General features: G+C 41.7%; 1 protein-coding gene across 2 annotated transcripts in view; it reads left to right on the forward strand.

The window, feature by feature from the left end:
• Positions 1-3,397: 3,397 nt before the first annotated feature.
• The window catches only part of HERC5 (HECT and RLD domain containing E3 ubiquitin protein ligase 5), a 40,168-nt gene continuing 18,035 nt past the window's right edge, over positions 3,398-25,530 (forward strand). Inside the window, exons 1-13 of one of the 2 annotated variants that reach the window (XM_087434574.1) lie at positions 3,398-3,982; positions 6,240-6,360; positions 7,028-7,104; positions 9,399-9,620; positions 10,831-10,922; positions 11,187-11,317; positions 13,324-13,469; positions 14,826-14,902; positions 15,519-15,622; positions 16,972-17,031; positions 18,369-18,462; positions 21,304-21,493; positions 22,745-22,899. In XM_087434574.1, the coding sequence (XP_087290700.1) occupies positions 3,643-3,982; positions 6,240-6,360; positions 7,028-7,104; positions 9,399-9,620; positions 10,831-10,922; positions 11,187-11,317; positions 13,324-13,469; positions 14,826-14,902; positions 15,519-15,622; positions 16,972-17,031; positions 18,369-18,462; positions 21,304-21,493; positions 22,745-22,899 (1,809 nt within the window). In that variant the 5' untranslated portion in view covers positions 3,398-3,642. The remainder of the gene's footprint in view (positions 3,983-6,239; positions 6,361-7,027; positions 7,105-9,398; positions 9,621-10,830; positions 10,923-11,186; positions 11,318-13,323; positions 13,470-14,825; positions 14,903-15,518; positions 15,623-16,971; positions 17,032-18,368; positions 18,463-21,303; positions 21,494-22,744; positions 22,900-25,530) is intronic. The other variant, XM_087434575.1, reaches the window with a different exon arrangement.

A 25,530-nucleotide genomic window follows, 5' to 3' on the forward strand; every position in this document is an offset into this window, starting at 1 on the left:
ATGAACACAGACACAAAAATCTTTTACAAAATTTAACATATCAAACGTATCCAACAAGATGTGAAAAGGATAGGGCCGGCCCCGTGGCTTAGCGGTTAAGTGCGCGCGCTCTGCTGCTGGCGCCCGGGGTTCAGATCCCTGGCGCACACCGACGCACTGCATCTCCGGCCATGCTGAGGCCGCGTCCCACGCACAGCGACTAGAAGGATGTGCATCTATGGCATACAACTATCTGCTGGGGTTTTGGGGGAAATAAATAAATAAATAAACTATTAAAAAAAATGTGAAAAGGATAATATCTTGTGACCAAGAGGGGTTTAGTCCAGAAATACTTGAAAATCCGTTATATTTCACCATAATAGACAAAGAAAAATCATATAATTACCGCAATAGAGGCAGGAAAAAAATTAACAAAATTCAGTAGGCCTCATGCATGATAAATACTCTTAGCAAACTAGGACCAGAAGGGAACTTTCTCCACCTTTTAGAGCCTACCCACAGCTAACCTCATACTTTTTTTTTTTTTTTTGTGAGAAAGATCAGCCCTGAGCTAACATCCGTACTAATCCTCCTCTTTTTGCTGAGGAAGACCAGCTCTGAGCTAACATCTATTGCCAATCCTCCTCCCTTTTTTCCCCCAAAGCCCCAGTAGATAGTTGTATGTCATATTTGCACATCCTTCTAGTTGCTGTATGTGGGATGTGGCCTCAGCGTGGCCAGAGAAGCGGTGCGACGGTGCGCGCCCGGGATCCGAACCCGGGCCGCCAGTAGCGGAGCGTGCGCAGTTAACCGCCAAGCCACGGTGCCGGCCCCTAACCTCATACTTAATGGTGAAAGACTGAATGCTTTCCTACCACAACTGGGCACAAGGCAAGGATGTCTCTTATTGCTTCTATTCAACGTTGTACTGGAGTTACGAGTCCATACAATAGGGCAAAGAGAAAAAAGAAAAGCCATAATGATTGGAAAGGAAAAAGTAAAACTGTCTTATTTAAAGACTACATGGTCATCTGTGGAAGATTCTAAGGGATCTACAAAAATATTACTAGAACTATTAAATAAATATAGAAAAGTCTTACGATTCAAGATCGATATATGAAAATTAATTGTATTTCTATATACTCACAACAATCATAAGTTGACATTTTAGAAAGTACCATTTGCAGTATCGTCAAAAAAATAAGAAATACTTAAGGGTAAATTTAACAGTGTTGGTCTAGTGGTTAAGATTCGGCGCTCTCACTGCCACGGCCCAGGGTTTATTTGCTGGTCAGGGAACCACACGACCCTTTTGTCGGTTGTCATACTGTGGCGGCCGCATGTTGCCGTGATGCTGAAAGCTATGCCACTGAGATTTCAAATACCAGCAGGTCACCCATGGTGGGCAGGTCTCAGTGGAGCTTCCAGACTAGGCAGACTAGGAAGAAGGATCTGGACACCCACTTCCCAAAAATTGGCCATGAAAATCCTATGAATAGCAGCGGAGCACTGCAGAAAAGACCAGGCAAGATTCCTCTGCCATATACAGGGTCCCTAGGAGTTGGAATCAATGCGACAGCTCCAACAACAACAATTTAACAAAATATGTTTGACTGTACACTGAAAATTAGAAAATATTGCTGAAAGAGATTACCTCAGAAGTTTTCTCTTAATAGATGGAGAGATGCTCATAGACAGAAGAATCAGTATCATTGGCATGTCACTTCTTCCCAAATTGATCTAATTTAGTGCAATCTCAAAATCCCTCCAGTCTGCTTTGTAGAAATTGATAAACTGATCCTAAAGTATATGTGGAAATACAAAGGACCTAAAATAGCCCAAACAGCACTGGAGAAGGACAACGGCGGAGCACTCGAATGAACTGATTTTGAGACTTCATTAGAATCTACAGTAATCAAGGCAGTGTGGTCATGGAGTAAAAGTGGACACACAGATCAACAGGACACAATGAAAAATCCAAAATAAATCCAATCACACATAGCTAACAGAGTTCTGACAAAGATGCCAAGGCTGTCCAATGGGGGAAAGGCAAGCTGGAACGACTGGAAATTCATAAGGTAAAAAATGAACCTTAAACCATAAAGTAAATTCATTTGAAATGTAACAAAGATCTAAAACTCTAAGACTTCTAGAAGATAACATAAAGAAAATCTTTGTAACCTTGGGTTAAGCAAAGATTTCTTAAGATGCAAAAAAAAGACATGAACTATGTAAAAGAAAGAAATGGATAAATCGCATCAAAATTGAAAACTTTACCTCTTCAAAGACACTTGTAATAAAATTAAAAGGCAAGCCACAGACCAGTAGAAACCGTTTTAAAACACATCTCTAATAAAGGACTTGACATATCAAGAACTGTAATATGTATAAAGAACTTTTAGATAATAAGCAATCAAATTAATAAATGGGCAAAAGATGTGACTAGACACTTCAACAAAGAAAAGATAGAGATTAGCACTAATCACCACAGGAAAAGATGCTCAACATCATTAATCATTAGGGAAATGGAAATTAAAACCACAATAAGACACCACCATAGACCACTGCACTTGCTAAAATTAAAAACACTGCCAATACCAAATGTTGGCTAGGAGATAGAACAACTGGATCTCCCATAAATTGAAGGGAATGCAAAATGATATAGCACTTTGGAAAAGTTGGGCAGTTTCTTATAATGATACTCATGTACTTACCCTCACACAGCAATTCCATTTTTAAGTATTTACCCAAAATAAATGAAAACATTTACCCATTCAAAGGCTTGTTCACAAATATTCATAGCACCTCTATTCATTGTAGCCAAAAACGGGAAAGGACTGAAACGCCTGTCGGTTGGCGAAGGGATAAACAAATTGTGCTTTATCCACATAATGGAATACCACCCAACAATAACAATAACAAAGAACTACTGATGAAACACAAGATGACTCTCAAAAGCATTATGCCAAGTGAAAAAAGGCAGACACAAAAGACTGCATAGGTTTGATTCCATTTGCAAGAAATTCCAGGACAGGAAAACTATACGGACAGCTGATGACTGGTTGCCAGGCAGCGCGCTGTGGGCGGAGAGACTGACCGCAGAGTCCTCGTTTTCACTTTCGTTGCGATCCTGGAACAGAATGCTTCCCAAAACTTGAGCTTTCCTTACCGCCACAGTTCCTGGAAAGTCCGCCTGTGGCAGGGCTCCTCCTAGTGGAATTGCGGTGTTTCTTCGAAGGCCACTTGGTCCAGGAGTTCAGGCGGCCACTGCCCGCCTGGGGACACCTTCTCAGCCCTGCCCACCCACCTCGTCACCTGCCAGCGCCCTGTTTACTTTGGCCGCCTCCCAAGGCATTCTTGAATCGTTCGAATTTCTCTTTCCTTTTCCATTTCGATTCTGTCCCCTTAAAAAAAATCAGTTTCGTTTCCCACGCGAACTGCCGGCTCCGCCCCCAAACCGCGCGCGCGGAGCCGGGCGTCGAGCCGGGCCGGGCAGGGCAGCCTGCGTTTCCCCGACGCCGCCGCGCGGTCCGCGAGCTCCGGCTCCGCAGCGCGACGCGCGGGGTCAGTGGGCGCGCTCCGGCCTTGGCCGTTTCCCTCTCTCTCCTTGCCTCGGAAGGTCCGGGGCGCCGAGGCGCGGCCGTGGAACCCAGCAAAGCGGCGATGGAGCGGAGGCCACGGAGGAGGTCGCGGGGCGGCGCGCGCTCGGCGCCCAGGCCGGCCGCCGCGTCCCGCTCCGGGGCGTCCCAGTCCGGGGCGTCCCGGCCCCCTGTGTCCGGGTCCGCTGTGTCCCGGCCCGCCGCGTCCCGCTCCTCGGAGCCGCCGGGCGCGCAGCTCTGGCTGTTCCCCAGCCTCGCGGGCGTCCGCAGCGCGCTGTCCCGGAGGACCGAGGCGACGCGCCAGCTGTGCTGCACGCGCGGGCGCCTGGCGGTGCTGGAGCGCGGCGGGGCCAGCGTCGATGTCCACCAGCTGCCGGCCGGGAGCGACGGCGCCGGGAAGCCCGGTGAGTGGGGCCGGGCAGCGCCCGCTCGGCCCTGCCGCCTCGGGCTGGGGAGGTGAGGGCGGCCGTTCGGAGCGGGGCCCCCACGGACGCTTCTCTCCAGAGTGGCCCGAGCCGCGGGTGCGCGGTCCTTCTCTAAACGGGGAGGAAAGCTCAGGAGGGGACCCGACGGCAGCAGTGCTCGGTGGCCGCAGAGACGCGCCCGGCCGGCTGGATTCCGCGTTCCGCGCGTGCAGCGCCGCGGAGCTCCCCGTCGTCCCGGCTCCTGGTTGGCGCGGGGCTCGCGGGGTGGCAGCGAGACACGCCTCGTCCACTCCTCCAGCTGACCGCGCGTGGGGAAGGTGTACAGGCAGCATCTTCGCCTTAGCCAGTCTGCCTTTATCGTTGGTTTCTGTTCAGAGTTTGTTCTTCACTTACTGCGTTTTAGGACGTGCCTGCTCCGATTTCGTGAGCCTTTGGAGAATATAGTTGTCTCGTTCTCAATGATAGTCTTACATTTGCAAGCAATTTAAGGAGTGCTTTCAGTTGCACTTCTCCAAGGTGATCATCTCCGTGGAGGTTAGATCAGGTGCTGTGGCACCGATTTTTGGGGTGGGGGAAGGCAAATGGCCACATTCTTAATCTTCAACATGTTGCCCAGCGGTCGAGTGAAGGAAATGGTATTCTACTTTTAACTTGACCGAAGTCGAGCATCTTTTCTTTTTTCTATTGGTCATTTGGATTCCTTTTCGGTGAACTGCCTGTTCATGTCTTTGCCTGGCTTTTAAAAAATCGAATTGTTAGTCTTTTTCTTGTCTGTTTGAAAGAGTTCTTTGACGATTTAGCAAGAATAGCCCTTCGTCGGTCGTATACGTTGTAATCTTTTCCCCAATTTGCCTTTAATTGATGTTATTTTACAATCTGCCTCATCAATCTTTTCTTTTAAGGAGGTTTATGGATTTTGTGTTATGTTGGAAAGCTATCCACGCTCCAAGTCTTTTTTTTAATGTACTCATCTTTGTAGTAATTTTAAGCTTTATTTATTTATCTGTTTTTTTGAGGAAGATTGGCCTTGTCCTAACATCTGTTGCCAGTCTTCCTCTTTTTTTTCTCCAAAGCCCCAGTACATAGTGGTGTGTCATAGCTGTGAGTTGTAGCTCTTCTGTATGGGATGCGGCCTCAGCATGGCTTGGTGAGCGGTGAGTGTGTCCGCGCCCAGGATCCGAACTGGCCAACCCCAGGCCGCAGGGCCGCTGACGAGGAATGCTCCAACTTAACCGCTACTCCATCCGCCGGCCACTAAGCTTTTATTTTTAACACTAAAAATTTTGACATACCTGGAAATTATCTTGATTTAAGCAGTGAGGTAGGGGATCTGGATTTGTTTCTCCAAGTGGCTAGCCCGATGTCCCAATACCTTTTTTGAATAACACTTCTTTTTTTCAACTGATTTGAAATGCTGTCTCTAAAAAACGTCAGTCTGTTGGGCCGTTTCTTCTTATTACCAAACTGTTTTGGTTCTCCTAGCGTTTGTAATGTGAAGCGGTTTGTGCTTTGAGATTTTTACATGAATAGATTCTATCTGATTAGAGTGGAAAAGTGAGTCCCAAATCTAACCTACTTTAATTTTTGTGAACAAATTAAATGAGATAAAAGGAAATGGTAACTAGTGGACAATTTTAAATATCTTAACTTGTAGAAAGGGCTAAATATGCAGTAATGCCAATAAAAATTCTTTTAACAGCGTCTTCTTTAAAAATAGTCCCCCAAACACAACTCTTCCTTTTCAGAATATAGGCCTTGGCTTTGTATATGGAGCGGTCAGAAGGGGCTTGTTTTGTTATTCGTTTTGTTTTTGGAAAGAGTATATTTCAGAATACACAATATATTTGCTCCTAAGATGAATTATGTTACCCAAAAGTTGTTATATTTTCTTATCAACTTTTTCATTTCTGTTACTTCAAATTTAGTTTCTCCGTCTCAACTTATTAAACAGGAATCTAAAAGCAAATATTTAATTGGCTATTTTAAAGGTATATTTAATATAAAACAAAGTATGAATCAATGCTGTCCCAAATCAAAAAAATCCAATGTCAAGACAATAGTCATTGCTAATTTGTCTGCTTTCTGTACTTGAATTTTCTTTAAAGAGAAGTTCATGTTAAGTCAAAGGTTGTCTAGTTGAAATTTTTCTCCAGGTCTTTTAGCTGTATTATAATGAAATTAGTAATGTGCTTAATACTCAGAGTGATGATAGTTCTTGGTTGGATTTGCTCTGCAGAGTGCATTAAGTTAGGAAAAAAAATGAAGATACATTCCATGGACCAAGGAGCAGAGCACATGCTGATTCTATCCTCAGATGGGAAACTGTTCGAGTACAGCTATAGCATAGAACATGCAAGGTAGGGAACTTTTTTCTTTTATTAAAAATTATTTGAATTTTACTCAAAAGGCAATAATAATTTTTGTAGGAAAATGTAACTTTATATGACTCTTGTCCCCTGCTTTATATGGGGCATCTTAAGTAAACGGTGAATTCTGAACTGACCGGCGAATTCCATCAGTAAACTACAAAGCAATGTATGTCTCCTAGGGCACTTTCAAATGTGTTGTTTTGACATTTAAAGGAAACCATTGGTTAGTCTGCCGAGCCCCAAATTGCGTTAAACCATTTAACCCTCATAATAATCCTATAAGTTAAGTTTCCAGAAATAAAAATTTTCAACCTAGGAAAAAAATGCATTATCATGGAATGATTTGTGAGACTTTTCCCTAGTAGATCATGTGACTTAGAACTTATTTGCATCTTGTATTATTCCTGCATCATAAAATTATTGTTTGCAAAAGTCTTAGAATCATCTTATTACAATTATACAATGCACATTATTTTCCTTTTAAACCTAGAAGGAAAACCTAAATATAGAGTATTTATAATAATTTTAGATGTACTGACTGTGAAGCAGTAAAATTTTTTTCCTGAGCTTCAGTCCTTATTAAATACAGTTAATAATTCTAACATCAACATTGTGGCTTTCATTATGGTGATTAACATAAAATTTTTTTCATCAGGTTTCAATGCGTTTTACAAGAAAAAAATATACTTCAGATCACATGTGGAGATTATCATTCTCTTGCACTTTCAAAAGGTACCTCTCTGGAATATTAATTGTTTTTTAGAGGGAGTAAATGTGTGTGTGTGTAGAACTAGTAGAATGTGTATTCTTCACTTTGTAGCAGGACAGAAATAGGGTTTTGAATTTGATATGGCTCAGAGCCCTGCAAGATACAAGGTGAGAGAGAATTCTTGGACCTAGAAAATCTTCAGGTTTCCATCATTACTGTTCCTTCCTTTTGTTCTGTCAAGTGAGGAAACAAACAATTTAGTAGCGAGCCTGATGTCCTTTATTCAAGGGGAAACAATGCACGGATTGGGAGAGCGCTCTTCCCGAGGGATCTGGGGCGAGAGGAAGTTTGTTGGGGCGTTAGGAGTGCCACAGGGGGCAGGGTGTGATCGGCTGGGGGTGCACGGCTGGCGGCTGACCTCGTGTAGCAAGAGCGAGGAGCCAGGCAAGAAGTCGAGAGCCAGGGCTGGCTTGGTGTTAGGGGAGGGGCTGACTGGACACACGTACTGCGTTTCTGGTCCAGCGGAGCGTTAACGGGAACGCGAAAGCTCCGTTTGCTGACATGGCGGCCCTGGCAGGGGTGGCTCCATCTTGGGCCGAGAGAGTTATTTCAACAGTTCCATGTGTTTATTTTTTAAATGTGAAACAATGAAAATATTCTGAATAATGAAAATCATTCTCTCTGGAATCAGGATCAGGCATGGGCCACCCTTTTCCAGAACCTTCTTCCCTTTTCCTAGTGCTCTTCCAGGTCCCATGGCAGGAGCTCAGGGTCTGCTTTTGCGGCCAGTTTGCAGGTCTCTGAGGCGTTTTAACATTAACTGTTGAATTTGGGGGTTCCCTCCAGCCCTTTGTTATTTCCTGTTTCTTATCAGATGCTGTAATGGTGGGAAATGGAAGCATCGAGTATGGATTATTTCCTAAAGAAACTTGCCCGTGGAGGAATAAAGACAGGAGGGTGATAAAGGGGAATTCAGGATCAAGGACTCTTTTTTTTTTTTTCTTCTTCTTAATATATAGGACAGACATAAACATAACCTGAGTGGAAGCTGGGATTCAATAGGGGATTTGACCTGTACTGAAGGCTCTGTTGAGGTTTGAGAGTATGAACTTGTATTGGAAAAAATTGGCCTGGTCGTTTGACTTCATCCATTCATGAACAGATATTTCATACTGAGTGTCTGCCATGTTCAGGTTATAAAGATGAAACAGACACACTGTGCCTTCATGAAGCCCAGAGTCTAGTGATGTGGGGAAGGGGATGTTCAGGGTTTATTATTGGTAAATCACCATCTAGGAAGAATGAAAGTTGGGGACGCAAGAATATGGACTGATTATGCTCATCGTTATATTCATGTTGACTGATAGGCGCATGATAAATATGTTTGAGGAAAGCCTCTGCCTCCCGGCAGATCCTGCACAGTCTCTTGCACAGAGGTGCTCAGTAAGCATCAATTCTCTGATATATGTTTTCAGACTCCATTAGATATTGTCAACTCTGTTAGAAAACTTCTAAGAACTTTCTCGAAAACTCTGCTACACATAGGCAATTAATGGAAGATGGTGCTGACTTTCAAGATACCGTGCTGCAATTTCAAATGTGTTTTTAAGTTGTTTATTTAGGATCTTCAGGCACATGAGGGGGGGCAGGAGAGAGCAGTAGTTTTAGCTTTTATTTTCCCCGATGTAGAATGTTGCTGTTTTTCATGGGCCCATCCTATGGGTTTTTTCAAATAAGTATTTTCTGAGTTTGGTTATAATACGTTTGAATAGCTTGATTCTACCTGTCTTTGTTCGTTTGGGCTGCTAGAACAAAAATACCATAGACTAGGTGGCTTAAACAACAGAAATTTCTTTCTCCTGGTTCTGGAGGCTGGAAGTCCAGTTCAGAGTGCCAGCAGATTGGGTGTCTGGGGAGGGCCCATCTTACATGGTGGAGAGGGCAGGAGAGCTCTCTGGGGTCTCTTTTATAAGAGCACTAATCACATTCCTGAGGGCTTCACCATTATAATCTTAGTTATTCCTAATCACCTCCAAAAGGCCCCACCTCCTAATACCATCAGATTAAGGGTTAGGATTTCAATATATGACTCTGGCGGGGTGGACGACACAAACAGTCAATCCATAACACTACCCTTTGAGTATAATAAAAGAAGGTTCTTCGGTGTTTTTCTGACTCAGACATATGGAGTCCGAGAGTCCTGTCATGTTGAATGTGAGAGATTGTGATATTGTACTATGGATAGCGTACATACTGCCCTGGGGTGATGGCTGCTGCATTTTAAACTTCAGACAGCATTGTCTTTGTTTATGTCTAGGTGGTGAGCTTTTCGCATGGGGGCAGAACTTATACGGGCAGCTCGGAGTTGGAAGAACGTTTGACTCAACCCCCACACCACAGATTGTGGAGCGCCTCTCAGGAGTCCCCTTGGTTCAGATTTCTGCAGGAGAAGCCCACAGCATGGCTTTGTCCATGTCCGGAAACGTTTACTCGTGGGGAAGAAATGGTTTTGGACAGCTAGGCCTGGGCCACACCAACAGTATGGAAACATATTTTCAAATTCGTATTATCAGCAAATATATTCGTTAGATATGAGATGCATTGAAAACAGACCTCCTTGTCAAAAATGGCTCAAATCCTGGCTTTTATTGCATGTTCTTCTTGGTTCTCTCTCTGTCTTTAGGGCAGAATTGGTCTAAGAGACGTGCATAGTGTGGAAGTGGTTGCGATAATTGAGACGCCTGTCAGGGCTGAGTGGGAAAAGGGGAACGAGCATTGGACTGGGGATTGGAATACCTGGGTTCTCAGTTAACTGGCTGCAGGGCCTTACCGAGTCGCTTCACTTTTCTCTAGGCCTTATTTGCTTTTTCTGTAAAGTGACAAATTTGGATGAAATGACCTCCAAGGTACCTGTGCATTTAAGTGTATATTAATATAATCATACCATATTATGACAAAAGGATACTAAAATTCTATTTAGAAATACACATATCCTAATTTTACTCTATAAGGTGTAAATTACGTCTGTACATGCACACCACGAAAAGTCATGGAATTCCCATTATTGAACTACCTCTACAAAGCAGAAGGAAAATTTCTCATGATCCCAAACACCTTATTAGAGTTTTCAAGTGTAGCAAGCTCCACTGCTCTACCAGCTGTGGTAATGGACGCGTCATCCCCGGATTCCTGGTCCAATGCTGCATTTCTCCCTGACGTGGTCCAGTGCTGATTACTCAGGAGAACCTCATAAGTCAATGTGAGAAAAATATTTAAAGGAGGGAAGGGAATAAAGGGCACTTATGCTATTTTTGGTGAATCTCTAAGTGCTTGGATGAGATAATCGTGAAGGAGAGAAGAGGTAGTGTGAGGCAAGGGCATTGTAGTAGAGAATTTAAAAGAAAAACAAATGTTATGTTCATTAAAAGGGTGATTGTAGATGAGAATGGGAAATATCAGATGTCTGCAATTGAAGTTAATAATTCAGGTGAAAAAGAGAAGAACGGGCTCTGGGGGCTTCCTGACACTCTCACAAGTGGGTGCCCCCAAGTGTGGCCCTTTGACCTCTGCCTCACCCCCACCCTTAGGCCTAAATATAGCGACATGGAGCCTGTCCTGTCAGCATGTGTTGGGGACTGTCGTTGCTGGGCTGAGAGGAAGGAGTCCGGGTATTTTACCGGCAGCATGAACTCCAGTGTGAAGCTCAGCATCTCCTTTTGGTCACTTCAGCTGCTCTTTCCCTTGCGCAGATCAAGATTCTCCTTCCCTTGTTGAAGCACCGGACAGTAAGAAAGTGGAATTTCTCGCTTGTGGTGGCTCTCACACTGCCATGCTCACAAAGGTGGGTGTACCCTGTCTCTTCTCGACTGTAATTCTGGAGGACCACTTTGTAGTGGGGAAAGCACTAGAACATCTAGGTGTGGGTAGTCGGTGTTTCCCAGGGAAGAAAGGTCATCACTTCTCGCATGCAGGACTGTCCTCCTGATCATCTGGGGCTTTGCTTTGACAGTGCTTTTATTAATTATTCGCTGATGCCTTTGCCTCAGTGAATGTTATGTCTGCATCGTATTTCTCTGGAATCTGATATGAAGTTCCCTTTCCTTAGGATGGGCTGGTGTTCACTTTTGGCGCTGGAAAATATGGGCAACTCGGTCACAGTTCAACACAGAATGAGTTAAGACCCTGTTTGGTGACCGAGCTTGTTGGAAATAGAGTGACCCAGATAGCATGTGGAAGGTAAGTGTCGATGAAAATTGATAAAATCAGAACAATACATCTAGATAGGTAATTTAATAAAATTTCCATGAGTTTCTTTGATTGAGATAAAAGCATCAAACATTGTGGAGAAGATGAAGATGCTTAATTTACATTATTAGATAATCATGATAAGTCTTTATTTTAAGTCTTTATTTTAGTGTACATATTTGTTTTCATTGACCTTTCTTTTAATGAGCAAATATAATTCACTTTCTGTTGCCCCTTTAGTGAAATACCTTTGTAATTGTTCAAATGCACTTTTATCTTTAAGAAAAATAAGTCATTTGGGGAAAAAATGAACATGAATCACAAAGGATTATTCATTGATGTAATCCCTGTTTCTCGTAATCCCTCAGGGGGCTCAGCATACCTTGTTACCATAATTCTTTCAGAGTGATCACAGTAAAGTATAAGACAAAGTCAGTGGTGGTTGGAGTGGAATATTCTGAGAAGTTTGATTTGCATGGCTCTTTTTTTTTTTTTTTAAGCAAAAACAGAAAAACTTGCTCAAACCCCTTGGTTTACTTAATTATTTTCTTCCTTGAACATGAGATTCATCAATCCACTTCTCACCAGTTGGATGTTGGGTCTTGGTGGGGTTAAGAAATATTTTCACCCAGGTGCACTTATTCTTCTTTGGGTGATTGTTTCCTCACGAAACACAAGCAAATTCAGACTCTATCTGAATATTGGGTTCATTTGTTTGTTTACTAAAACCTTTACTATAAAACACTGGTGTGTGTACTTTCAGTCTATGAGATATTCTCTTATGATCTTGGAGTAAAATATCATAAATGGGATATTATTAAGGTAGACCAGATTATTGGGATGGTATGACTCTCTGCATTCCATATCTCCGTGTTAACGAAAGAAACAGCTATCACCACTTTGGATTTTTTGTAGCACACATTCCTCTGAATAGCATGAGTTACAAGAGGAGTTGTCACCTTAGATGTGTCTTAATGCAAACCAGGGCAGTACCTCTAATAACACAGGAGAAATCCCTGGAAAGACCCATGGAACTCACTGAAGGCTAGAATACTCAGAGTTGCATTTATTACAAGAAGAGGATACAAATGAGAACCAGTCAAAGGAAGAGACACATAGGACAGAGTCAAGGAGGGGTCCAAACAAGGAGCTTCTGGTGTCCATGTCCCTTGGAGCCGTGGAAGGTGTTACTGCCTCCTGGCCTGATACGTGACAATACATAGAGTATTGCCAGCCAGGGAAGCTCACTTCAGTCCAAAGTTGTTGCTGGGGTTTCATTGCTTAGGCATGATTGATTGAGTCACAGCCCATATGTTTGAACTCAGCCTCCAGCCTCTCCCTCCCCGTAGGTTGGGCTTATATTCGGCCAGAGGGGCCCTCCATGAGCCCCCTGGGTATACTATTAGGTGTGGTCTCCGGAGCCCCCATGAATAACACGGCACTCCTATCACTTGGGAAATTCTAAGGGTTAAGAGGTTACCTCCCAGGAACTGAGGACAAAGGCTGGACCTCTATTTGAGCAAAGCCAAATTCTTTACTTACACATCTGTGTAGTGGGAGAGACCACTGAGCAAATCAGTAAGAAAATCAGGGTGATAAAGGTCTTTGGGACATAGAGTGGGAGCTCAGAGAGGATCACGTAATTCCATCCTCCAGGATGGGGAGAGGAGGGAGTCAGAGATGGCTTCCAAGAGGTGGTGACTCTCAAGCCAAGGGTTGAAAAAGGAATGGAAGACAAGGGTTGATGCCCGTTCCTGACAAAGGGATCTCCATTTGCCAAGGGGTTCATCATGGTCTTGAGCAGACTTAGGTGTTCCCAGATCTTCTCAGCCACACGTTAATAATTTGGTAGTTTCCAGATGGCTAATTTCATCCTTTGGGAGTTGGTTAACTGGTTTCACTCACTGGGTAACCTAACTTCAGCAGTTTACCCTATTGCTGCTACTCTCGTCATTGCAGATACTTGAGAATTGACTGTATATGCTTTTGTTTAATAGGTGTCACACACTTGCCTATGTTTCTGATTTGGGGAAGGTCTTTTCTTTTGGTTCTGGAGAAGAAGGACAACTGGGAAACGGTGGAACACATAATCAGCTGATACCACTTCCCATGAAATCGCCATCAAATGAAGACCTCAAATTTGGTAAATTCTGTAGGAGCACAGGATTTGGCATAAATACCTTTGTCAAGAGACTCATTTTTCTAAGTGGGTAAGGTGGCAAGAAAAGAAATGCATGATTACGAAGGGAGTTTCTCTAAACATTGGTTTCATTTTTTCACTTGTAAACAATTTAAAATATCCAGTCTAACTTTATCAAGTCTAAATAACTATTAGTTTTCTCTTACCCCATCAGATGAAGATTAATGGGGACTTAACGTGACACAACATAAAATAGACTGTGGGATTCAGAGGCATATGCAGCTCTGATTCCGGTTTGCAGGTTTATTAATTCCACGGTGATTGGTTTTCCTACCTGATAAAATAGACTCATAACCGTGTAAAACCCTTAGAATGGTGAGCGGCTGACATGTGCTGGGCGCTGTAACTGCGCTTGACACTTACATGTGTCATCTCACCAATCCTTCAACGGTGCTGGGAGCTGTGGACTCTGAGTCCCACTGTACTGGAGGGTACAGAGACTCGGAGAGCGGCGGGTTAGCCGTGTCTCATGACCAGCAAGTGATTCGGCTAGATTTGAACGGTGCCCTGTGTGACCTCAGAGCCTGAGCTTCTGCTGTAGAAGTGCCTGGGAGCACTGTGGTTACTTGTTTCTGAAAGCTTCGTGGTGACCTAAAGTATGAAAATTCTCTCAGTTCTTCTGGGGAAATGACCAGTCGAGTTATTTCCTTAAGCAGTTCTATGTATTTGGTTTCTTATAACCACTTACATGGACGTGAAGTACTTATTTACATTCTTCACAGCACAGTCGTTGGTTAAATCTTGAGTTGTAGAATATGGTATTTAGTAATAGGAGCCTAATTAAACCAGGGAACAGTTAACTAATCAAATATTTGTTTGACTGTGTTTTATATACAGTCATGCATCGCTTAACGACAGGGATACGTTCTGAGAAATGCGACATTAGGCGATTTCGTCATTGTGTGAACATCATAGAGTGTACTTAACACTACCTAGATGGTATAGGATCTATACACACCTAGGGTATGGTGCTACTCTTATGGGATCACTGTCCTGTATGTGGTCTGTGGTTGACCAAAACGCCAATACACGGTGCACGACTGTGTAAGCGTTTATATTAATTATGTATATTAAGCTGATGCCACACTTCCGCTTTGCAGATCGCCTGTGTTTGCCAACTAGACTTTACCTTGAAGTAGAAATATATTTCTGCTTTATGAGTGGGAAATGTGCTGAGCCTTTGTGTATCAGAAAGATAAAAGGACTAAGTTTAAGAAGAATCTGAAATTATTTAAATTGAGTGTGTATGTTTGTACCAAATGACTTTCTGAACTCTTACTTTTTGTATGTCCCTTTCAGAAAGCCACACCTCAGAAAAGGAGTTAATAATGATTGCTGGAGGGAATCAAAGCATTTTGCTCTGGATGGAAAAAGAGGTAAAAATAGGTCTCTAGATGTTCTGTAACTTGGTATTTTAAGTAAAACAAAGGGTTCCAGAATCCAAGTTTAGTGAATTCCAAAATCATCAGGTTACTAGGCTGACTTCTGGGAAATCGCTAGACATTATTGATTCTTTACCGTCTAAACTACATAAATATTACCCACAAAAATCAGGAGATTTGTCTCTGGTGAAAGTTGAATCAGCCCGATTTCCTTAGATTCTGCTTACCTTTTGGGAGGCTCTTTGCCAACGGCATTTGGTCAGTGTCCTCGTGAGCCAACAGGTTGACATTCTGAAATGACTTTGCCAGTCAGTAAACCCAGCCCTTATAGGATCTCCCCTCAAGGCTGTCTGATGTTCAGTTTAATCCGTTCATATCTGTATCAAGTGTGGAGTGTTGGGGCACTCAGAGAAACTGACTTTGCATCTAAGCCCCCTTGGACAAGAAGTTGGCAACCAGGCAAATGATTACTCCTTGGTGGAATCTCACTTTATGATTTCCAAGAGCTATATTAGCCATATTTAAAAATCAATATTACCCTGTCTAAAAGTTGGATACCTATTTCTGTTGTGTCTAAACTACTGCATTGTAATTTTTTGTTTGTTTACAGAATCCATACGTTAATCTGAGGAGGAAGATTCCTACATTGAATGAAAGGACTATAAAGAGATGGATTGCTGATGTGGGAACTAAACAGTGGCAAAATACAAAAAGGTACACCCCACGTGTCTGACCGTCTGCTTATATAACTATTGAAAGTAACGTTTCCCCAGCTGGTTCTGCACAATACAGAGATGTAAGATTTTGTGGCCCACTAGTGTCCAGTAGACCATTTATGGTCCATTAGTGGTCCATCAGAGAGCTCAGGAGAAACAGAACTGATAGTGTTTGTGTGTGTGTGTGTGTGTGTGTGTGTATGTAGAGAGAGAGAGAGAGATTTCTTTTAGGGAATTGGCTCATCTGATTATGCAGGCTGGGAAGTGCAAAATATAAGGCAGGCCAACAGGCTAGAGACCCAGGGAAGAGTTGATAATGCAGCTTGAGTCCCAAGGCAGTCTGGAGACAGAATTCCCTCTTCCTCAGGGAACCTTAGCCTTTTCCTTTTAAGGCCTTCCACTGATTGGATGTGGCCCACCCACACTATGGAGGATAATCTGCTTTACTCAAAGTCTGCTGATTTAAACATTCATCTCATTTGAAAAATACCTTCACAGCAACATCTAGATTGGTGTTTGACCGTACATCTGGGTACTGTGGCCTAGCCAAGTTAACACGTAGAATTAACCGTCTCAGCTAGCGTGTAAGTTCCATGTGGGCGGCTTTCTTTCCTGCAGGACTTCTCTGGGCCTTTGATATGTTTGTGTATATTGTGACACTCTGAGCAGGAAAGATAGTCTTCAGTTTCCCAACCCTGTCTGACCTTGGAACCACTTGTTTGTGGACCTCCTATTCACAGCTGAACAGCCTGGGCAACCTTGCTGTAAACCGTAGAACTCCTACCGTCTGTAAAGATTATGCTCATTTTTGCAAACATCTCCTTGTTAGAGATATTGTTAGGTATGGCGTTCTGTTTCTGAAAAGTAGTTGTACAAAACAGTTGCATCGTAATTTGCATAGCATTAAGGATCAAGAATTATTTGCACAGTTATTTCTGAGATGGAACTGAGCATACCTCACCCCGCCCCGTGCCCCCACTATTCAATTTCTGGTAATTTTTTGTTTCCACTTCAGTGGCACAGAAATAAATAGGGTTTGGAAAGCTGGGTGGGTTGGACGTGTTTTATTTGTTCAAGAAGATACTGACCCTCGGTCAAGCCTTTTCCTGTTTCCCTGTGGCTTCTCTGAGTACATACCTTTTTATTTCCCATATTTGCCGCTGAGACTTTGAGATTTAGCAAATGGAACAGATGTTAAGATGCCCAAGGCAGTATGCCAACATATCAGAGACAGAGGGAGAAGTCTGAAGGGCAATTCTAAGACATGCTATTTTATTTATCATGTCTCATGCTATAAGGCGGCATATTCTATGATTTGTTTTAACCACCATCTTATTCTTCATGTAGGGAAATCAGAGAGATATTTTCATCTCCTGCTTGTCTGACTGGAAGTTTTTTAAAGGAAAGGTAATATAGTTAAGATATATAATAAATTTAAAATTCTTTTAACTGTTAAATTTAAATAACTATTAACAGCATGGTGATTATAAACAGCATGGTCATTATAAATAATACTACTATATTGTATATTTGAAAGTTGCTAAGAGAGTAGATCTTTAAAGTTCTCATTGCAAGAAAAAATTTGTAGCTGTGTTTGGTGAGGGCTGTTAACTAGACTTACTCTGTGATCATTTCTCAGTGTATACAAATATTGATTCATTATGTTGTACACCTGAAACTAATATAATGTTATATGTCAGTTCATCTCAATAAAAAATACACTGTGAAAGATTGTGAGGAAAATGGTTTGAAGGTAAAATAATTAGCTATATGCTCATTGTAGAGAATGTCAGAAATATAGACATGCAAAAAAGAAAAGGAAAATCATCCATAAGCCACCACTTAAGAGTAATAGGTAGCATTTGTGTATGTATCTTTTTTTCTATGCAAAAGTGTTCTTTTACAATGAATGGGATCATATTGTTTTATACATTGCTTTACACTTAGTACGTTCGTCCATTTTCCATTTTACTCAGTATTTTCCTATAAGATCATTTTAACGTCTGCATGGTATTCCATGGCAAAGACATACCTTATTTAGTCATTTCCTTCTTGCATGATGAATTTTTTAATATTACGAAAGAACGACTTTACACTTCTTTTCCTAAATATTTGTATAATATTTATTTATTTAAAAGAATTTTTGCTATTTTCAGATACTAAATATATGTATTATTTTACAAAGAATGTGTCTGCTTTTAGACAATGAATATATTCAGTTTAGTATAAATATAGCTCATGGGTTAAGATATTTACATGTTGCATTAATAATTTTCTATTGGAATGCTCAAAATTTACTGCTCTGGAGCCCCTTTTATTGGTCTCCCCTTTCAGTTCCTGTAACCGGGAGAAATGGTCATTTTTTCAGAAACAGGAAAAAACCTTTACCTTTTTTCTGTGACTATTTTTTTTTACCGGAAAATAAATATTTATTGATTATCCATTTAAGATAAGACAATATCTGAGTTAAAGTCTGATATCATATATATTGTTAATGCAGCCTTGATAATTTTTGGCATTTTAGAAGCAATTATATGTTGTCAATTACATTTTCGATTGTATTTGTATTCAGCAAAATTATTGAAGTTATTGTAAAGTTGAGCAAAAAAGGTAATTTTATTGAAATAAAGCAAGCTTTAGAAGAAATTTTTCATCTGGATAGATAATCTAATAAAATAATGAATTTTGAAATGTCTTTTGTGAGTTACATATCCATCTGTTTTTAATTTATCTTCCTTCCACAGATTAACTGCAGAAATGATGTCTATTAATTTGGATGTAAATAAAGCAAGAAACACCTTTAAGGAGTTAACCCAAAAGGACTGGATTACTAACATGGTGGTATTCTTCAGATTGTTATTTAGAAAAAGAAAATACACGAAAACATTTTTTTTATAAGAACTCAAAATTTCAGAAGAAACATTTTGTTTGGAGAGATTCTCTGAGACCCTGTAGCATATCCAAATGCAGTTAAACTCAGATAGCACTCGGGAGCTTGCCAACATAGAACAAAATGTGGTATAGTGGTCATATAGGTTACAGGTAGTCTGAATAGTTCATCTGTACGCGCACACGCAAACACATCTGCACACACTCCCCTAGAGGGAATTTTTTCAACTCAAGGCTTTAGGAAGATGATGAAAGGGTTTGTTGAGATTGGTGCACTAGAATAAGAACAACATTTTATTTGCAGTTCTTTTAAACATAATTATAGAAATGAGAGCACTTTATCTGATGTGACATTCCTTCGCCAAGGACTGCCTGGATTCTTCGTCCCTGTGTTTGTTCCATTGCACTTCCTTTTCTGTAGGTTCTAGAATGTTCTTGTTTTGGGGGGGTTGTTCCTTCTTTGTTTCAGCATTACTACTATCTGTAGGTTTCCCACTTGCAGATGCTTCAAACATGGTTCCTTTATTAATTTGGTTTTTCTTGATGCAACCTTTATTAATTTATTTCCCAGTTCTATTGTCCTGGCTGATCTAGGGCTGGTTCTTTCTGTGTTCTTCTCTCAATCTGTTTCTTTCTGGGTCTCACTCTGGTTCCTTTTTTCTTCTCTCTCCTTCACTTCTCTTCACCTGCCCCTCCCTTCCCTTTCCCTCACCTCCCCTGCCTCTCTCTCTCTCTCTTCTTCTCTGCCTCTCTCTCATTTGATCTTTCCCTCTGTTTCTCTTTCTTCATTCTCTTTCCCTCTCGATCTTGTTCTCATGTCTCTCCCTCCCTCCTCTCAGCTCCCTCACCTGCTCTGCTGCTCTGTCTGCCATAATCAGCATTCTGTATCTGAGCCACAATTTCTCTCTCGCACACACTCCTTTCCGTCTTTCTTTTCTCTCAAGGAAAGATGGAAAGTTGAATTCTGTTAACTTTGGCAAAACCATGGCCCAATTAGGGGTGTGGGGTAAAATAGATCCTAATTATGCACCTTCATCAGGACTCTGCAGCGCTCAGTGGAAAGATCACCACAAATAGACGGCCATTTCTGCGTCTGTGAAGGGAAGAAGTTGGACCAGTTCATCTCTAAGGCTAATTATACTGTGGTTGTGCCAGAGCAATATCATATAATGTGCAAGCGACATAATCATAGAGCCATCTTCCATTGTTTCGGACGCGACAGTTGGATCAGAAGACCTGTAATGTTTCTTTCTATTTTGAGAATTCTGTGATGTGGATTCACAGACTTTTGTCACTCATTCATTTATTCAGCAAATATTGGAATACTTGCCACGTGTGGGGCACTGTGACAAGGACTCCTGACGGCTCCCTGTGCTGAGAAGGTCGTGGTCTAGTTAGGGAGACAGACAGGTACTCTCAGGTCTTACTGGGAAGAGTGGGCGTGTGTTACACTCCGCTGTCCTCCCTAATGCCTAGCTTAGAACGTAGTGGGTATGTAATAAATATTTTTGGGTGAATGGATTCAGGCATTACTGGGGCAGTGGATGGTCAGCTCTACTTAGATACTCAAAACAAGGTGCCCCGGGGAAGGAGGAGTTGACCCAGGTTGCCACATGGGTAAGGGCGTTCCTGGCAGCCAGGAAGTATACACTGGGCACGGTGTGTGAAACAGTACAACTGGTGTGAGAGTATCACAAGAGTTCTGAAGGGTTGGGAGTCAGATGGGAGGTTTGGGGATGTGGCTAATGATGAGCAAAGAGGTGGGAGGGCTGTGTGCTATTGAGACGTGTTAAAATAGAGTTGTCAGGTGTGTGTAACTCCAAAGACTGAACCACGTTGTAGGAGCCCAGTGTAATGTTTTGATATAAAAATAGATAATTGTAAGAACTGTGCATTCAGAGAAAGCATTTAGCTAGTATCCCATAATTTAGTGATTAAGAGTTTGGGCTTTGGAGTCAGAAAGATCCAGGAGAGCTTCCCACTTAGCTGTGTGACCTTGAGCGAGTTAATTTCTCTGAAGTTCAGATTTCTCAACTCTAAAATGGGGTAATAATATCATCTATGTTATAGAAAAATGACAAGGATTAAAGGACCTAATTAATATATGTGAACCCTTAGCACAATGTCTGACAAATACGTATTCCATAAATACTGGCTTATCTTCTTAGAGGGTTTTTAAACAAATTATTTTTATTACCTGGGCGCACATAACAAATCTCAGGATTGCATTTGCATTTTGCCTGAATACTTGCATTCTGGATTAGGGAAACTGTAAGGAGATGGGAAGGGCTGGAAACTAGAGTTTGTGGTCGCGTTTGTGATGGGACAGGTGGTCCTGGGATAATAGGAAACCATGCCGGGGTTTAGGGGGCTTGTTGCTTTTCGTTTGGTTTGGGTTTTTGTTTTTGTTTTGCTTTGTTGAGTTCTGACACATTGCTTCTCTTTAAAAGAAATGAGGTGTGATAGTGGAAGGGACAGGAGAATGCAGTATCCGTTATTGGGAGGGCTGAAGCCACTGTTCATCCAGTCTCACTCTTGCACACGTGATTTCTTCTTGATCTCCTTCATGCACCCCAACAATTGAGTGGGGACAACACTTATCACATATCTACAGCTCAGGTATTTGGGAGGGCAGGTGAGACGGGATGGGACCATGGGTTTTAGACTAAATGATTATTCCAATTTCATGATGGAATGAACTCCAGGTTTAGACTTGATTTTATTACAACAGGTCACACCCAGTTCCTGCTGTGTTGTAACTGTCTTTTCCCTGATCTTTTTTGACCACAGATAACCACATCTCTCAGGGATAATCTGCTCAAAAATCTTCCATTTCATTCTCCACACCAAGAAGCTTTAGCAGTTTTCTTCATTCTCCCAGAATGTCCCGTGATGCATGATGATAAGAACTGGGAGAGCCTGGTGGTTCCATTTGCAGAGGTGATTTGTAAAATGAGTGACCAGTCTCTAGGGGTTCTGGGTAAGATTGATGATTTACATTTGAAACTAGTTTACCATCCTCTCAATGGAAAGACATGCCTAATAAAGTTACAGCAAAACTTAGGTGGATAATTGTAAACACATTCATGTTTTTTTTAGTTCATATTCTTAGCGTATTCTAAAGATGCTATAATAATTACTGTGGTCATACAAAATAGATTTTTCTAGTACATTTATAGAGTTCTTGTAATGATACACGTGTGGCTTGGTCATGAGGTCCTTTGTCCCCAACTTTTCCTTATGAAAAATTTCATACACAGAAGTTGGAAGAATGGTACAGCGAATACCATACAGTCTTTACCTTCGAGTCAATGACAACGAACATGTTGCCGTGCGTGCTTCCTCTCTCTCTGTGTACGGATTACATTTTATTTTTGTTGAACTATTTGAAATTAAGTTGGAGACATCATGACATTTCAACCATAATATTTCAGCATGCAGTCTCCTGAAAATATGGAATCCTGCATTAGCATGACGTCATTATCACACCTAATAAAAGTAGCCGTAATCACATAATATTATGTAATATCCAGGCCATATTCAGATTTCTGCGCTTGTCCCAAAAAGTATTTTATAGCCTTTTTTTTTTTTTTAGAGTCTAGGTCAGGTGTCCTGTAGAATGTTGCACATCTGGATTTGTCTGGTTGTTTCCTCCTTTCCCTCCGTTTCTAGTATACTGGAAGCTAGGTCTAGGGGCTTGATTAGATTTTAATGAAGTTTCTGTTTTTTTTTTACACAAACAGTATGTTCAGCCCAAGGAAGTCCATTCTTTCTTATGTTTTATTAAATTCAGATAACATTGTAAGTGATGAAAAGCTAGTTTAAAGCATTTTTTATTTTCTACAGTGCTGAGAGATTTTTTTTTAAGAGTTAAAAAGTCATGCCAGGAGTGCAGAAAGAAAGTTGTGCAGTCACGAATAGTTCTTAGTCTAGTTTTAGTACAGTATGCCGTTTCATCTGGACAAAAGTAACTAATTGTGTCTGGTTATTTTCACAAATTAATTAGATGAAGTTTGTGGTTCTCTTACTGTCGAGGAATTTTTTCTAGGACATTAAATTCTAAACTTTTAATTGTAGTTGTATTTAGTGAAAGATTTATTACAAATGTGTTTTTGTAACTATGATATATATGACAATATTCTATCAGTTTGGGAAAATATTGACCACTTTTTACTGTTAAGAATCCAAGAGAAATTACATGCTAATAATTATTTACCTTTGTATCCCTCAGAGGAATACTGGGCTTCTCTGCAAGAATCCTCTTTCCACAAACTGGTCCAGATGTTTAAAACAGCCGTCGTGGCTCAACTGCGTTATTGGGCTGAAAGTGTGGAGAGTAACTGTCACCTTAGAGCTCTCCTAGAAGTGCTGAAAAGGCTGCACAGGGTAAGGGTTCTTTTAGAAACCTGGGTATCTTTAGTTTGCAATAAAAATTCACTTGGTTTCAGTGACCTCAACGTTAAGCAGATTCATGAATCATGAAGTTTATATTGCTATTTTTTAAATTTTGTTTTTTGTGAATTAAGTCATGCATATAAACGAGTGTATTAGTGTCTATGTACCATGTGAAGAAAAGTAATAAAACAAAACATCAGTGTAACTACTGCCCATGTGAAAAGAGAAAACATTTCCAGTGCTTGAGAAATGTCTCTCTCTCTCTCACAGATTGTACCTCTCACCTCTTGGAAGTAGTCATGATCCTGGATTTTAGGTTAATCATTCCTTTACTCTTCTTCATTGTTTTATGACTATATATATCTCTCTAGACACTGGGTTTAATTTTGCTGCTGTTTTCAAATTTTGTATGAATGGAATACATGCTTCCTGCACAACATGTGGTTTCATAGATTCCTCCAGATTAGCACTAGTGGCTGTATCTCATTCATTTTCACTTCTGCATCACAGTCCATAGTGTGGATCTACCATAATTATCCATTCCACTATTGACACATATGTGTGCTGTTGGCAATTCTTAGTTTTATTTTTTTGGGGGGACTTACTCTATGAGAAAACATGCTGCTATCAACATTTCTGTACATACCTCTTGTTGTTCCAGTGTCAAGAGTTGGTCTTCAATTTCTATACCTAATCCTGGATTGAGGGGTTGTAGGATATGCGTGTGTTGTTCTTTTTTGGTGGCGACAAATTGTCTTCCAAAGTGGTTGGACCAGTTTAAATCCTCTCCAGGAGATGAGGAGAGTTCCTGTTGCTCCATGTCTGACTTTAAAATTTGGAAAATATTTTCAGTATGAAATGGTACCAAGTTATGATTTTAATTGTATTTCCCTGATTCTAATGCGTTAGAGCATATTTTCATGTCTATAATTGCAATACTTGTCTCCTCTTCTGTAAAATGCCTGTCCTTGACTTTTGCTAAATTTATTTATTTGTTTATTTATTTATTTTGTGAGGAAGATCAGCCCTGAGCTAACATCCATGCTAATCCTCCTCTTTTTTTGCTGAGGAAGACCGGCTCTGAGCTAACATCCATTGCCTAATCCTCCTCCTTTTTTTCCCCCAAAGCCCCCCAGTAGATAGTTGTACGTCATAGTTGCACATCCTTCTAGTTGCTGTATGTGGGACAGGGCCTCAGCATGGCCGGAGAGGCAGTGTGTGGGTACGTGCCCGGGATCCGAACCCGGGCCACCTGTAGCGGAGCGCGTGCACTTAACCGCCAAGCCACGGGGCCGGCCCCAAAATTTAAATGTGTTGTTTCTTTTTCTAATTGATTATAGAGTTCTTTTTATTTTGGACGCTAGTCCTTTGTCAGTTAATTGTGTTGCAAATCACGTGTCCCAGTTTGTACTTGTATTTTCACTTTATGGTGTTTTTTGATGAACTCACATGCTTAATTTTAATATAGATAAATTTGTCAGTCCATTTCTTCATGATTTTTACTCGTTGTATCTTGTTTTAAGCTTTTATTCCTTCAAGGTTTTAACTTATTACCCTAAATCAGGGGTGAGCAGGTTTTCTTTTTGGAAAGGACCAGGTAGTAACTGTTCCAGGCTTTGAGAGGCACGTAGTTTCTGCCGCAGCTGGAGCTCAGTCGCTCTGCAGGTGGTATGAAGGCAGCCATGGGCAGTAGGAAAGCGACCGGGCGTGACTGTGTTCCAATGCGACTTCACACAAATGAGCAGAGGGCCTGGTTTGGCCCCGAAAGCTGCCCTAGTCTTCTCACAGAGATGATAGCTGCGCCCAGAGCAAGAGTACGACCAGAGTCCCATATACCATGTGTCTAATGTGTAACAGGTTAGAAATCTAGCTAACACCCTGTTGAATAAATATACTCTAAAATAAAATATACTCCACCCTCCCAGCTTGACCAACAAACCGGAATGACAGAGGAGGCCGGGTTTGAACTTGGAAATCTCAGACTCCTTACAGAGTTCTGCACTGAAGGGTGGAGGCTCAGACAGAGGCCTCCCCAAGTCCTCTGCCTTCTTTTCCTACCTTGATTTTGTCCCACACCAGGGGGACACAGACAGTGAACCCCTCAGCCATGTGTCTGTGTTTCATCCCCACCTCCCACAACAGCCGCTCCTTAGCCAAGCCTGGAGCCTGGGGGTGTGCTCGCCTGTGACACGGTCCATTCTCCAGAGATGTAGCAGGGGAAGAGGCCTGTGCGGGTCCTGGAAGCTGGCTGGGGGCCATGCGAGCAGGGACTTCCAGGTCTGGGGTGTCGAGCTCAGTCTAGAAGGGGATGTGTGGGCTGCACATAGACAGGTCTGCTTGGCCCTGCAGACCCCTTACTTACCCTTTGTCTGGAGGAAGGCGAGAGCAAGGACCTTTAAGTCATAGATCTAGGGCAGAGGCCACTGTTGCCCAGATCTAAAGGGAGTATTGATTTTAGCTGTGCCTTTCACAATTTGTGTTTAATCCAACTGGAAATTTATTTTAAATTTGTTTTTATTATTTTCCATATGAAAACAATTACCTAGCACCACTTACTGAAATTCTATCCTTTCCCTACTGATAGGCAATGCAGTCTCTGTCATAAAACAACTTGTATGTAGG

Source organism: Ceratotherium simum, chromosome 8 (genome assembly GCF_057802395.1).
Source record: "Ceratotherium simum simum isolate JZ-2026a chromosome 8, ASM5780239v1, whole genome shotgun sequence".
NCBI classification, from domain to species: Eukaryota; Metazoa; Chordata; class Mammalia; order Perissodactyla; family Rhinocerotidae; genus Ceratotherium; species Ceratotherium simum.